Genomic DNA, 14,786 nt, shown 5'->3' on the forward strand with positions numbered 1-14,786 from the left:
TTTTCCAGTGGCCTCTTCACCAACGACCCACAAACCTCCCACAGACAAGAATCCAAAAAGTCCATATACAGAGGTGGAGCACTCTCACTGTTGATAAAATCTCCAATATATATACCCTCAAAGGACACAGAAAAACCCTGTCCAAATGGATTGTCTCTGAATTAGTGAAAAAAAAGGAAAACCCCTTTTTAGGTATTAAAACGGATTAGTTTTGCCATGGACTATCAAATAGACTTCTCAGGACTCTCTTACAGTACAAAATCATTGTTTCAGGAGCTTGTATTAACATGCTCTGCTTTACAGTGCCTCTGAGGGCTGTTCACTTCAGTTTGCCAGATGTTTCTTCAGAAGCATAAATAAAGGTGCAAGGATTTTACATGTCATAATTTCAGAAACTGCACTCAACCATTTCATATTTTTTCATCTTCAATGCTTTTTCAATAAGCTAATCTATGATAAGATTGTTGTCCCGCGCTATCGTCTCGCCAGCAAGAACGACGCGGCACACTCAGGATCCTTCTGCAGAAAAGCTTTAATGCATCTTGAGAGGGAGAGCATAAGCTTACAGGGCGAAGACCCCGAATGTCGGAAACCCAGCCCTTATATAGGTTAGTAAGCCCGTCTTGGATGTGGCAACTCTTGATTGGTCGCAAACTCATCAGCCCATATCACGCCACGAGGTAGGCAGAGACTAGAAGGTGGAAAATTACTTTGGGCATGCGTACTGACTTATTTACTGCTCAGCATGAACCGGATGTGAGCGCCATCTTGTAATGGCGTCTGCAGGGACGGCAGGCGGCTCCCCACACTGAGTTTGTTGTTTAGGATCCTATTCTTTGGATACTTTTTTGTTTGTTACTTGCTTTCAGATATTTGGTTTAAGGTACCCATTTTATTTCCTTAGAAAGCATTTTGGTTTCTGATGATTCAGTTTGTTTTTCTGTTTGCTTTCAAACCTCTGAAAATGCTCCTAGATAGGCTTCATTCTTTCTCTGAATACTTTTTTGTTTTTGTTTTTATTTTTTTTACAGGGTCTCCCTAGTCCCAGCCCTCCTAGAAATCACTATGTGACCCAGGCTAGCCTCTGTCTCGTAGAGATCTGCCTGCGAGGGCTAGGATAAAGGCAAGTGCCACCACACCCAGTGTCATTTCTGCTTTTAATGTTCTCTAGTTGTGCTTTGCGCTAGCTTGCCCTGAAATTCTTTTGTGTCAAAAACAAGGATTCAGTTTTTCTTAAGGTGGGGCCCCTAAAAGATTAAAGGAACTCCTCGGCTGCTGAGAGTGACTAGAGCTCTGCCTCCATCCTTGCTGCTACTGACAGTAGGAGAGTGAAAAAGTGTTACACAGGCTATTGCCACAGCCCTCGATGGCCTCCCAGAACTTGAAGATCAGACCCTATGCTGAAGACAGAACATATTTCGGACACAGGATTTGGAGCAATGGACCTGGAATTGATCTGGAAGCCACTTCTGAAGGCTAGCTCTCATAGGTTTGGAAAACACTATGAAGTTGCCAAGGGAAAACATCAATTGATGGTCCAACACTAGCTTCAAGATCAAATACCCACATCAATAGCCGGCACAGCATACAACATTTGTGCAGTAGTGGCACTTTTATCTTGGGGGCAATCAACAGCTACCTAATTGTGCTAAAAGCCCACTCAGTAGGAGGAAACTCGTGTGGAACTGTAAACATAACCAAATACACATGGCTGGAAAGGTCATAGATCTAGAGAAAACCCCAAGACTATCACATCCCTAGACTAATGTAATTTCTAACTATGCAAAATATGTATCCTTATATTTACAGACAAATATCTCAGTCACCACTTGTCAAAGAAGCTTCTTTTGCACCAGATGGAGACTTATTACCAAGTCCCACAACTGGTCACAGAGACATTGTCTATAAATTCCCAGGCCTAAGTGACACATCTGCAGAGCCTTGTTGGCTTGGTTGTCATGAACTGCCTTAATTTGTGTTTGTCTCGAAATACCCTTATTTCTCCAGCAATTTTGAAAAATAACTTTATAGAGTATACCATGTTTAATTCACAATTATTTATAAGCTTTCAGAGCTCTCATACTGCTTTTAGGATAATTCTTTGTAATTTTGACATCCTGACTGATGTGTCATGAAGAGCTTCTTCTCTGGTCACGTACTTCTGGAGTGCTTGATACCTTTTGTGTTTGGGTGTCTACCTCTTCATGTCTGAGAAATTTTCTTCTATAATTTCAATTAGTCTATTCCATTTGATTTTATTTCTGCTTCCTCTTTTCTACCACGAATCTGTAGTTTAGCCTCTTGAATGTATCCCAGAGTTCTTGGAAATATTTTTCATGCTCCTTACCTTTTTTCTTTATATATATTGATTTGTATTATTGTCTTAATTTTGTCTTCCATTCTTGAGATTTATTCTTCTGCATGCTTTTGTCTATTAATGATGGTATCTGTTGTGTGTGTGTGTGTGTGTGTGTGTGTGTGTGTGCGTGTGTGTGTGTATTTTGTTTTGTTTTGTTTTGATTGATCATCTCCAAGTATTTCTGTTTGGCTCTTTTTCAGTGTTTTAGTCTCCTTTTTGAATTTTTCCTACATGCCTTAGTATTTTGCCTCTAATTTACTAATGGTTTCATTCAGTTTTGTGACTGTCTTTTTGCAGTCTTGGATAGATTTCTGTAATTCGTGCATCTGCTTGTTTGAATATTTTATATGATCATTAATTATTTTAAAATGTAAGACTGATTTGTTTCTCAGACATTTTGGCTATCTTTGTAGTTAATCATCTGAGTGACCTTTACAAATGAAAATTTTTTAATATAGTATGGAATCTCTTTTCCTTCTAGATTTTTAACTTAAAACAAGCCCAAACAATCTTGCTGACACAGAATTTTTTTTGTTCTCCTTGGAGAGAAATAAGGAGGCAAGACCAGAGGATAGAAGGCAATTAAGGGATTGATAGTAGTGTAATTTCTTAGAATTTATCTTTAGTACTTGTTTTTCAATGAGTTAAATAGTTTTAACATCCCATTTTAACTTAGATGTTGTTTTAGAGCTATTTTTATAGTTTTCTGTTTCTTGTTTTTTTCCACGTATATTTTTATTGAATTTTTGTACATTTCATATATCTTTTAAAAGAACATTTGAAAACTATTTTATTGATTCAGTAATTTTATACAATGTAATTTGATCATACCCAGACCCCTCTTTTCTCTCCATTCCCACCTTACTAGCCTTCCTCCCAACTTCATGTCCTCTATTATTGTCTTTTTTTCTCAATGCATTTTTATTGAATTTTTTGTTCATTTAATATATCTTAATCATGCCCAGATCCCCTCCCATATCTGAACCCTCCTTTAGTGCCCCCCACCCTGAGTCACTCCACCAAGGGAGATTAACTCTCTCTCACCCAACAGTAGTCAGCTTGGCTAGGCTTGGGGTCTCCTGCCCGTTTCCCCAGTTCTATGTTGGGTTTTTGTCTGATTGAGGTTGCATGGTTATTATACATACTATTTCTGTTGCTGTAAGTTCATATGAGCAAGTTCCCAGAGAACTGGAAGATTCTTTCTCTTTATGATCATGCACCAACCCTGCCTCTTACAATTTTTCCACCCCCTCTTCTGCAATGATCCCTAATCCATGGTGGGTGAGGTTTAATATAGAAGTCCTATCCACGGACACACAGTCTGCAGTCTCTTATTCTCTACACTTTGGCAAGTTGTGGTGGCCTAAATGCATTGTATTCTGATGCATGAGGAAGCGTCGCTGGTGAGAGCTGAGATATGCATTAGTATTCTCTCTACCCCATTCCACTTTGTTTCCTGAGTCTTAGATGTAGACTTTCCATTGTAGATGTGTCATATAAGGCTGGCCATCTCACAGACACTTGTTCTCTGTGTTTGGCCAGTAGTGGAACTCTGTAATAGTCTCCATCTGTTTCAAAAAGAAGCTTCCTTGATGACTGGTCAGAGGTATATTTGTCTGTAAATATAAGGATTCATATTTAGCATACAGTAAGAAATTACATTTGTCTAGGAATGTGACAAGGTAGGGTTTTCTCTAGGCTCTATAACCTCCTCAACTCTGTGTATTTGGGTATGTTTACAGTTCCTCCCATGAATTCCCTCCCATTGAGCAGGCTTTAAGTCCAATTAGGTAGCTGTTGGTTACCCCCAAGATAAAAGTGGCACTGCTGCACCAATATAGTTTGCTACGCCCATTATTGTTGTGGTTATTAGACTTTAAGGCTGGGGTTGGACCATTGATTGATTTTTCTCTTCTAGAAGCTTGCATAGTGTCCTCCAAAACTATGAGAGCTAGTCTTCAGGGAGGAGGTCCATTCAAACTCCATTGCTCCAAACCCTGAGCCTGAAATATGTCCTGTGTTTGGCAATAGGCTCTTACCTTAAATTCTGGGAGGTAATCAAGGGCCGTGGCAGTAGCCTATGTTATTTTGCCAATCTCTTGAACTACTCTGACCAACAACTGGAAAGGACCTTTTTCCTGTCTGGCATTCTGTTTCTTATTATATAGCCTTTAGCTATGTACATGTATTCATGTGTATTTTTAGTAGGTTTTGAGCGAATACATTTCCCTTTGGTTTTTCATACCACCTAAGCTTTATTTCTCCTTCTCTCTCTGTTTAACCTTCCTCCTCCCTCCGTAGTTAAAGTTCCCCAATTTGTCCCATTTTTTCCTTATCCCCCCTCTCTTGAGCACCTTCTTCCCTTTTACCTCTATGGTTCCTTGTATTTCCTTCCCTCTTTCCTTCCTAGTTAAATACCCCCATTCTCCCATTTCCCCTTCAGTAACATCTGTTTCCTACTATTGACCTCTCTTGGGCTCTTTATTTCCATTTACCTCCAGGTTCTTTTCCATTTTCCTGGCTCCTGAGTTTACATCAGGACCCCAATTATATTGGATAAGATCAAGAGAACAAATGGCACCAAATGCTGCTGAGAATTGGTGGAATTCACTGCTGGTGGGATTGCAAACTCGTCCAATCACTATGAAAAAGCAGTGTGGAGAACTCTTAAAAAACTAAAAATGAATCCACCATATGATCTGTTATATCACTCTTTGGATATACCCAAAGGACTCATCCTACTGCAGAGATATTTGCTAGATTCATTTTAAAATTTTTTCATACTCTTTGCTTGATTAGTCCAGTTCTTCAACTTTATCACCTAGTCTTGATTTTTGTTTTCCTTTTCATTCATTCTGCTTGTGAAGCTTTCTCCTGTCATTTCAAATTGACTTACTGAATTTTCAATTCCATCTTCACTTTGGCCCGAGTTTTCTCAGTATTTCTGTCTCTTTTGTAAATTTACTTTTCAAGTCCTGAAATATTTTGTCATTTCAGTCTGCCATATTACGATATTTCTATTCTCTTGAGCTTCAGTCAGGAGTTTATTCCTACCCTGTTTGAGTTGAGTTTTTCTGTGTTCTTTAAAGTTGTTGAATTCTTTGATCATGTTGTTTGTGATTGTTCTTTCAAATTCTGTGTCCTCTGGTTCCTCTGGGTAGTTCTCATTATAGTACACTTCTGGGGGACTGATGGATTTTGTTAGGGACATATTTTCTTGGCTTTTTGTTTTTGTATTTTTACATTGTGGTTTGGGCATTTGGGCTGTGTGTCTGATATGAAATTCTTGTCTGCCTTTGTTTAGTTGCAGTTTTGTTCTGTTTATATTGTTGATGTAGCTTGGTTGCATTCTGGTCATACACTAATAGTTGATCTGTGCTTCAGGTTCTTACTTTTGATTTTGCATTGAGTGGACAGTTTGGTTCCAAGCTGATTAGTGAGGAACTCTGTGATTAATGAGGAGCTCTCCCCCAGGGAAAGGGAATTCAAGACTTTGGGGATCCAGTGGCTGGGTTTTGGCAAGCTAGTCAGGAGGTCTCAGGCTGGAAGGTCAGGAGTGGGGACTAGGGCCAAGGGGTGGGTTCAGCGTGGGAGGTTCTACTTAGCTAGGTAGAGTAGGTATGGGAACTGAGGCAAGACAATGTAGCCAGTCTGGGTGCAGGATATCAGGATACAGTGGGTGCAGGTCTGAGTTAGAAGACTGTTCAGAGGTCTGACGTGGGAAGAGACAGACTGGGCCAAGGCTGGAAGCAGGCCAGTACTGCTTGAGGAGAGAGAATGTAACTGATCAGGGTACAGGGGAATCAAGCAGCAGTGGGTATGGTCTGATATACCAGGGTTGTCTGAAGGTCTGATGCTGGAAGATCAGGAGTGCCTCTGGGTAAGGTGGAGGTAGGGACAGGGGAGGGTCTGTTTAGGCAGGTTAGGTGTGGGACCAGAAGCCAGAAAATGCAGCTAGTCTGGGTACAGGGAATAAGGATGCAATGGGTGGGGTCTGGGTTAGGAGGGTATCCAGAAGTCTGCTGGACTTTTGGCCTATGACAGAAATAAGAAGTGTGGGTTTTGAGGGTTTTAAGCATCTGGACATTGGTTTATTTTCTCACAGATTTACTTACTCACTTATATCTTAAGTGAGAAATGGAAACTTAAAATCTTTAGTTGCTTTGATAAATGATATTTATCATTTCAAGTGAAAGTGTATCCATATACCCTACTTCAGTCTGAGTTATTTTAATTATTGTTTTTTTTCCTTCAGAAAAAAGAACATATCCGTTCCTTGACTATGTGTGGCCATGTTGGTTTTGAGAGTTTACCTGATCAGCTGGTTGACAGATCCATTCAGCAAGGCTTCTGTTTTAATATTCTCTGTGTTGGTGAGTGCCAGTAACTTCCTCTAAGTTTTTCTTTCATATTCCCATGCTCACTTCATCCTTTGTATAAGCATAGTGATACTTGAGTTAGAAATTTAAGATAATGATGTTATGGATTTTCTCAGTTGTTTAAATTCTACTAGTTTTTTTTTGTTTTTTTGTTTTTTTTTTTTTTGCATGTTCCTAATCTTTTAGTGTCCTCTTTAGAGGTCTGAATAACTTAGCATGTTTAATCATTGCTCTCCTAGTGATTTAGGACCAGCCTTAACCTAAATTTCTTTGATGGGCTACCTAGACATTGTAGGAGTTTACATATGTGTTTCTTCTCAATGACCCCATGCACTTTTGAAAGATGTACCTTTTTTTCTTTCAGGGGAGACTGGAATTGGGAAATCAACACTGATTAACACATTGTTTAATACTAATTTTGAAGAACATGAATCCTCACATTTTTGTCCAAGTGTTAGACTTAAAGCTCAGACATACGAACTCCAAGAAAGTAATGTTCGATTGAAATTGACCATAGTGAATACAGTGGGATTTGGTGACCAAATAAATAAAGAAGAGAGGTATGTGTTTTCTTTTTGTAGCAAAATAAGTTTTATTTCAGGGTAAGACATTTGCCTTCTTCTTCTAGAGCTGTGATTTTCCCCTGAGGTAATCCACACTTTGCCTCACAGATACAATTTTTCTTTTTCTCTTCCTCTTCCATCTCTCTCTTTTTAGCATCTAAGGAGTATATTGTTTTTATTCATGTTGACATTTTCTACTATATATTTCTTTAGAATGATTTAAATAATATCATTAAAATATGTATTTCATCAAAATAAATTGTGGTTATTTCCTGCTATTTAGTGTATATTCAATGATTGGTCTTAATTTTCAGACAAGACTTACCTTGACTAGGAAAAAATACATACAGGGTATATAATGACAAACATATATAATGGGCTATGAATTAATTTATTTTATTCTTTTTTTTTTCACTTCAAATTCCCACCAGAATAGGAGTTACATGTATTAAGCATTGTAGGAGATGTTTTGGGGTTTTTTTTTTCAGACTTTCATACATGAGTATAATACATTTTGATATATACCCTTCTTTTCACACCCAATTCTTCCTGTGACCTCCCCACATCCCTCTCAAATTCATGTCCTCTTCTAGTGTGTGTGTGTGTGTGTGTGTACACATACATAACCTATTGAATACAACTAATATTGCCTGTATACACATGCACATAGTCCTGACCACTGGGGGCACGGTCAGTCTGCTCAACTCTTGAAGAAAACTAACCCTCCCTCAGCAGTCACCACCTGCTTGTAGTTCATCTAGGGGTGAGGCTTTGTGAGCCCTTGTCTAATCCGTACTGGAATGTTGACTGGTGGCAGTCACATGCAGGCAACCATAACTGTTTGGGAATTCATAGGTGCAACATCCCTGTCATGTCAAAAGGTACTCTTTCTCAGCAGTCCTCCAGTCCTCTGGTTCTTATCTTTCCTGCCCCCCACTCTGTGATGTCCCTGAGCCTTGGATGAAGGGGTTGTGTTATAGAAGTCTCACTTGACAGTGAGCATTCCACAGTCACTTATTCTCTGTACTTTGACCAGTTTTAGTTCTCTGTAATAGCCTCCGCCTGCTGCAAAAAGAAGCTTCTTTAATGAGAGGGGAGAGCTACATTTATCTATAGTGTAAGCATAAGTATGTGGAAGGCATTTGGATACCATATCAATTTAGCAAAATGGTAGTATTAAGTTCTTCTCTAGGTCTATGACCTCTCCAGCATTGGGTTCTTGGCTAGGTTTACCAAATCCTCCTAATGAATGAGCCTTAAGTCTGATCATACAGCCTTCCCTGACTCGGGCCCAGCCAGGAATCTCACTAATAGGCTTTCCTGGTCACCTTCCTCACTCGCTCACCCCATATTGCTTTTCAGGTGACTCAGACCCAGCAGGAAGCTATATTCATGGGCTTTCTTGGTGAGTCCTTTCAGTCCCCCATCTTGCCACAGCAGCCAGCATCCTGACTCTGTTAGTAAATTCCATTGGCTTCCTAAGCACTGGCTAACCTGCCCCATCTCATCGGGATCTCACCCAGGTAGTCACCCATACCACCACTAAGAACCCAGTGACACCCCCCCAATACCCACTTAATTGGAATCTCCCCAGCCTCTCCAGTCAAAAATTAACATCAAGTATCATAAAAACTGAGCCACAAGCTCCTCTTATCCAACCTGAAATTAACCAAGTTTGGGTAATAGCAAATATAGAACCAAACTCCCACAAAACATAAGTGGACTAGAAACTCATCTCAAACACAACCAGAGAACTAACAACAGGTGCCCAGATCATATAGCAGAAATACTAGCAATATGAAAAGCCAAGACAGTATGCCTCCCCACAAAGATCACCAGTCATACAGAACTGGTTCCCAATGAGAACTATCTAGATGAACATATAGGAAAGTTTATAATAATACAATTTTAGTTCTGTTTTATGTCATTTCTTCTGTAGTTTTATAAAGATTATAGATTCTATATCAATTTTCAAATATGACCGAACCAAAGGAATATATTGGAGTAGCCTTTCATTCTTTTTTCTTTCTGAGGTATATGTACCTTCATTATGACAAATTATTTTCCACAGTCATTTTATATAAATTAACTCTGTATAATCCAAGTTTGAGCATGCCTTTCAGATGTATAAACAAATGATTCCTGGGGGCCTTCTGGAAAGGAATAAACTAATGGCAGTATATAGGCCCATGATGCCTTGTATTTAAAGGTTATTAATAAGTATAAGATGGACATCAAGTAGAACTAATTTGTATATAAGTAAAAGTATTTTTAATTACTTTTTAATTTTATGTGTATGAGTGTATTACCTACATGTATGCAAGTGCATCTGTATTATACAGTGCCTGTGCAAGCCAGAAGAGGTTGTCAAACGTCCTGAAACTGAAGTTACAGATGGTTGTTAGCCACTATGTGGATTCTGGGAATTGAACCTGGGTCCTCTGCAAAAGCAGCCAGTACTCTTAGTTGCTGATCCATCTCTCTAGCCCCAAGTAAAATGTTTTTTTCAATGATTTTTTAGATTTTATAGAAGGGTTTTTAATCAAATTTAGCCCACTCCCCATCCATGCCCACGATCCCCCCTCCCACTGGACCTCATTCCTCATGTATTCCACCATACAGGTTAAGTCCTATTCAGTCAAAACTTTGTACCCAGATGTCCTTTTGTGCAAATTCATCCAGTGGAGTCTAGTCAGCCTATATAGAAATCATTGGGAAGGCCTACTCTGACTCACCCAGTAGTAATCAGTCTCCATTAGTTCCTAGACTAAGGCCAACCTGCCACCCATTTCCTTTGATTCACTCTGGGCCCTTGTCTGATTGAGTTGGCATGGGTCCTATGCCATAAGTTCACATGTGCAAGCTTTCAGTGTCCTGAAATCCTCTGCTTCCCTTTGTTCATGAACCAGCCCTGGCTCTTAAAATCTTTCTGCCTTCTCTTTCTCAATGGTCCCTTGAGCCTTGATTAGGGGAGGTTTGATATAGGAGTCCTATCCAGGGACACACATTCTTCAGTCTGTTATTTAAAACTTGTCCAGTTGTGTCCTTTTGTGTGCATTGCACTCTTATATAAGGTGAAAGTTGAGGTATACACTAGTTTTCTCTCTATCCCCTATTCCACTATGTTCCATGAGTCTTAAAGGGTGTAGAAGTTTCGCTGTAGATATGTTACCTAGGACTGGGCATCTCTCAGATGTATAGTCTGTGCCTGACCAGTTGTGGGATCTTCTAGTAGCCTCCATCTGTTGAGGAAAGAAGCTTCTTTAATGAGTGGTATATGGTAGGTATACTTGCATATAAGGGATTAGTACTATGATCCTCAAATGAAAGAGGACATACATCACTTACTTTTCTGCATTTGTCTTAATTGACTTAGTATAATAGTCTCCAATTCCATCCATTTACCTGTGAATTTCATAATTTCATCTTTTCTTACTGCTGAGTAGAACTCCATTGTGTAGATGTGCCACATTTTCATTTGCCGTTCGTTAGTTGAGGGACATTTTGGTTGTTTCCATTTTTTTGCTATTATGAAGAGAGCAGCAACAAACATGGATGCACAAGTATCTCTACAGTAGGATGAGAACTTTGGGTTTATGCCAAGGAGTAGTGTAAGTGTAGATGTGGTATAAGATGGTGGTATAAGTGTAATCATAATGGTAGATTCATTTTAGTTTTTTGAGAGTTCTCTACAATGCTTTCCATAGTGGATATACAAGTTTGCATTCCCAACAGCAGTGAATGAGTTTTTTCCTTTTTCCACATCCTCACCAGCATTTGGTACTTTTTGGTCTCTTGCTCTTACCCAGTCTGACTGGGGTAAGATGGAATCTTAAAGTGGTTTTTATCTGCATTCTCTAGTTACTAAGGAAGTTGATCACTTTTTAAGCTGTTTCTTATCCATTTTTATTTCTTTGTTTGCGAACTCTCTGTATAGGTCTATAGCTCATTTTTTTAATTGGGTCATTTATTTTCTTGTCTTTGTTTTTTGAGTTCTTTGTATATTCTGGATATTAATCTTCTGTTGGATGTGGAGCTGGTAAAGATTTTATCCCACTCACTGGGTTTCCTCTTCCTCGATTGTTTCTTTTGCTAGACAGAAGGTTTGTAGCTTAATGAGTCCCACTTACTGACTTTTTACTTTAATGCCAGAGCAGCGGGAGTCTGATTTAGAAAGTCTGTTCCTACACCTATATCTTGGAGGATACTGCCAAGTTTTCTTCTAGCAGTTTCAGAGTTTAAGGTTTTATGTTGAGGTCTTTGATCCATTTGGAGTTGACTTTTGTGCAGGGTGAAAGATAAGGGTCCAATCCAATTACATTCTTCCATGGGTGAAGATCCAGGTTTACCAGCAACATTTGTTGAAGAGGTTGTCTTTCTTCCATTGTATTTTCTTGTTACCTTTGTCAAATATCAAGTGGCTGAAATTGCATGTACTCATGTTTGGGTCTTCTGTTGTGCTCCATTGATGTACTTGTCTGTTTTTGTGCTAGTACCATGCTGTTTTTATGACTATAGCTCTGTAATATAATCTGAGATCTGGTGTGGTGATCATCCCATTGTTGTTCTTTTTGCTCAAGATTGTATGTCTATCTGGAGTCTTGATTCCATATGAATTTTAGGATGATTTCTAGCACTGTGTAGAGTTTCATAGGTATTTTTATTGACATTGCATTGAATCTATAGATTGCTTTTGGTAGGATGGTCATTTTCACAATATTAACTCTACCATTTCATGAGCATGGTAGGTCGTTCCATCTCCTAGTGCCTCTCCCCCGACCCCCTTTGAGCCCCAGCTGGCCTGGAACTTGCTGTGTAAACCAGTGGGCCTTGAACTCATGGATATCTGCCTGCCTCCACCTCCCAAGTGCTTGGATTAAAGGTGTGCAACACCATGTGCAACTTGTATCTCTTGTTTAAAGATTTAAATTTTTCATTCTAGAGTTCTTTACTGTCTTTGGTTAGATTTATTACTATTTTTTTGTGTGGTTATTGTGAATCAGAGGATTTCCTTGAATACTTTTTCTGATTCCTTATTATTGGTATACGGAAAGGGTTTTGCTTTTTTAAGTTGATTTTGTAACCTGCCACTTTACTGAAAGACTTAATAATTTCTAACAGTTTTCTGGTGGAATTTTTGGGATCGCTCATATATGATATCATATTGTCTGCAAAGAGTGATAGTTTGACCTCTTCTTTTCCAATTAATACTCCTTTATTTTCTTTCTCTTGTCTTAATGCTCCTACAAGAATTTCAGGCACTATATTAAAAAGTGGAGATAATGAACAGCCCTGTCTAGTTCCTGCTTTTAATGAGAATGCTTCCAGTTTTTCTCCATTTAAAATGATGGGTTTGTTGTATAGAGATTTAATTATGTTGAGGTATGTTCCCTCCAGACCAATTTCTTTTAGGACTTTTAGCATGAATGCATGTTAGATTTTGTCAAAGACCTTTTTCTGCATCTATTGAGATGACCATGTGATTTTTCTTTTAGTCCGTTTATATGATTTATTGCATTTATTGATTTATGTATATTGAAACATCACTGCATCTCTGGAATAAAACAGACTTGATCATGGTAGATGATCTTTTTGATGTGTGTCTGAATGTGGTTCAAGAGTATTTTGTTGAGTATCATTGTATCAATTTTTATTAAGGATATGGGCCTATTGTTTTCTTTTGTTGTGTATTTATCTGGTTTTGGTATTTGAGTGACACTGGCTTCATAGAGAAGGAGTTTGGGAGTTTTCCCTCTGTTTCTTTTTCAATAATTTAAGCAGTAATGGTCATAGATTTTCTTTGAATGTCTGGTAGAATTCTTCTGTGAATCCATATGGGCTGGGCTTTTTTTAGTTGGAAGGTTTTGTATTACTCTTTCAATTTCCTTATTTGTAATTGGTTTGTTTAAGCTGTTGATCTCTTCTTGGTTTAACTTCAGTGGTGTCCATGACTTTAGAAATTCATCTATTTCTTTAGATTTTCAAATTTAATGGTGTATAGATTTTTACATATTCCCTTACAGTGTTCTGGATTTGGGGGGTGTCTGTTGTCATGTTTCCCCTTTTGACTCTGATTTTGTTCATTTGAATTTTTTTTCATTTGGTTAACTGGACTAAGGGTCTGTCTATCTTGTATAACTTTTCAAAGAATCAGCTTTTAGATTGATTTTTTAATATAGTTTTCTTTATTTGTTTCATTAATTTCTGCTCTGATTTTTGTTATTTCCTCAACTAGGTTGGAATTGGATTGTTCTTGCCTTCCCAGGTTGTTGAGTTGTACTATTAAGTCATTTACATGTGCTCCTTCTGTTTTTTTAATGTAGGCCCTAAGAGCTATAAACTTCCCTCTTAGTACTGCTTTTAATGTGTCCCAGAGGTTTAGTTGTGTTGTGTTATCTTTTTCATTTAGTTCCAGGAATACTTTTATTTCTTTCTTACTTTATTCTTTGACTCATTCATCATTCAGGAGTGTGTTGTTTAATCTCCATGAATGCATGTAGTTACTAGAGTTTCCTTTGCTTTTGAGTATAATTTTTTTTATGGTCTGCATTAATGCATGGAAATATTTCAAAATTTTTTTTAATATTTGTTGAAATTTATTTTGTGTCCCCAAATGTGATCAATTTTAGAAAAATTTGCATGAGCTGCTGAGTAGAAAGTGTATTCTTTGGTGCTTCGTTGAATATTCAGTAGAGATCTATGTGGCCATCCATTCGGGCACCTTTACAGTCGCTGCCCACTGTCGCCGCCTGATCCCAGACCCCAGGGCTGGAGGCTGTATCAATGGAGCCGCATTCAGACACAGGAGACTGGGTTCAGAGACACAGCTCTGCTTTATTGGGGAATAGCGAGCTTATATAAGGGTTTTTAAGTCATTCAGGAGAGAGTACAATGATCAGGTCATATATGAGCAGACAGCTTAAGTTTCCATTTACAGTTCCGTTTTACTGATTGGGACTAGAATTCCTGTAAATCATGTGATCAGCCCTGTGAGGGAGGGGTAATTGGTTCTCTGGGGTTAAGGGGCCATCTTGTGTCCTAAAAAGCAAACTAACATATTCCAACATCTCCCCCTTTTTGTTTAAAAGATGGGCTATTTTGAGGTCCAAACTGGGGCCATGGCAAGGCTGATGCGATATGAAGAAGGAAGAGGTCTACTGGATGAAGCAATTTGGGGCAATGGCTAGACAATCTTGGCGTGTGCTCACAAGACATGAACAGAAAAGCCTGTTGGCATCATCTCGTCTGAGCCAGGGCCTTCAAATATATTTTCAGTCCAGGACTCTCTAAGATCAACATCCGCCTTGCCTGAGCCAAGGTAGTCCCCAGAAAGGCTCTCAGCAGGACAATCTAAGTTGTTTTAGGCTGGTTGTATGGCTGTGGCCTTGATTTTTAGCGTTTTTAAATCTGGGTCTGGGCATGACCTGGGGTAGTGGGTAAGAAGCGAGACAGTGCCATCATAAGTTGAATCGTAGCAAGTCTGTC

The 14,786-nt window shown here is 38.8% G+C and overlaps 1 protein-coding gene across 2 annotated transcripts in view; it reads left to right on the top strand.

Moving 5' to 3' along the window:
- The window catches only part of Septin10 (septin 10), a 118,370-nt gene that overhangs the window by 56,940 nt on the left and 46,644 nt on the right, over positions 1-14,786 (top strand). For both annotated transcript variants that reach the window (XM_029570650.1, XM_008847567.3), the window contains exons 2-3: positions 6,615-6,732; positions 7,103-7,298. In XM_029570650.1, the coding sequence (XP_029426510.1) occupies positions 6,615-6,732; positions 7,103-7,298 (314 nt within the window). The remainder of the gene's footprint in view (positions 1-6,614; positions 6,733-7,102; positions 7,299-14,786) is intronic.

Source organism: Nannospalax galili, unplaced genomic scaffold, assembly GCF_000622305.1.
Source record: "Nannospalax galili isolate Female #2095 unplaced genomic scaffold, S.galili_v1.0 scaffold323, whole genome shotgun sequence".
Lineage (NCBI taxonomy): Eukaryota > Metazoa > Chordata > Mammalia > Rodentia > Spalacidae > Nannospalax > Nannospalax galili.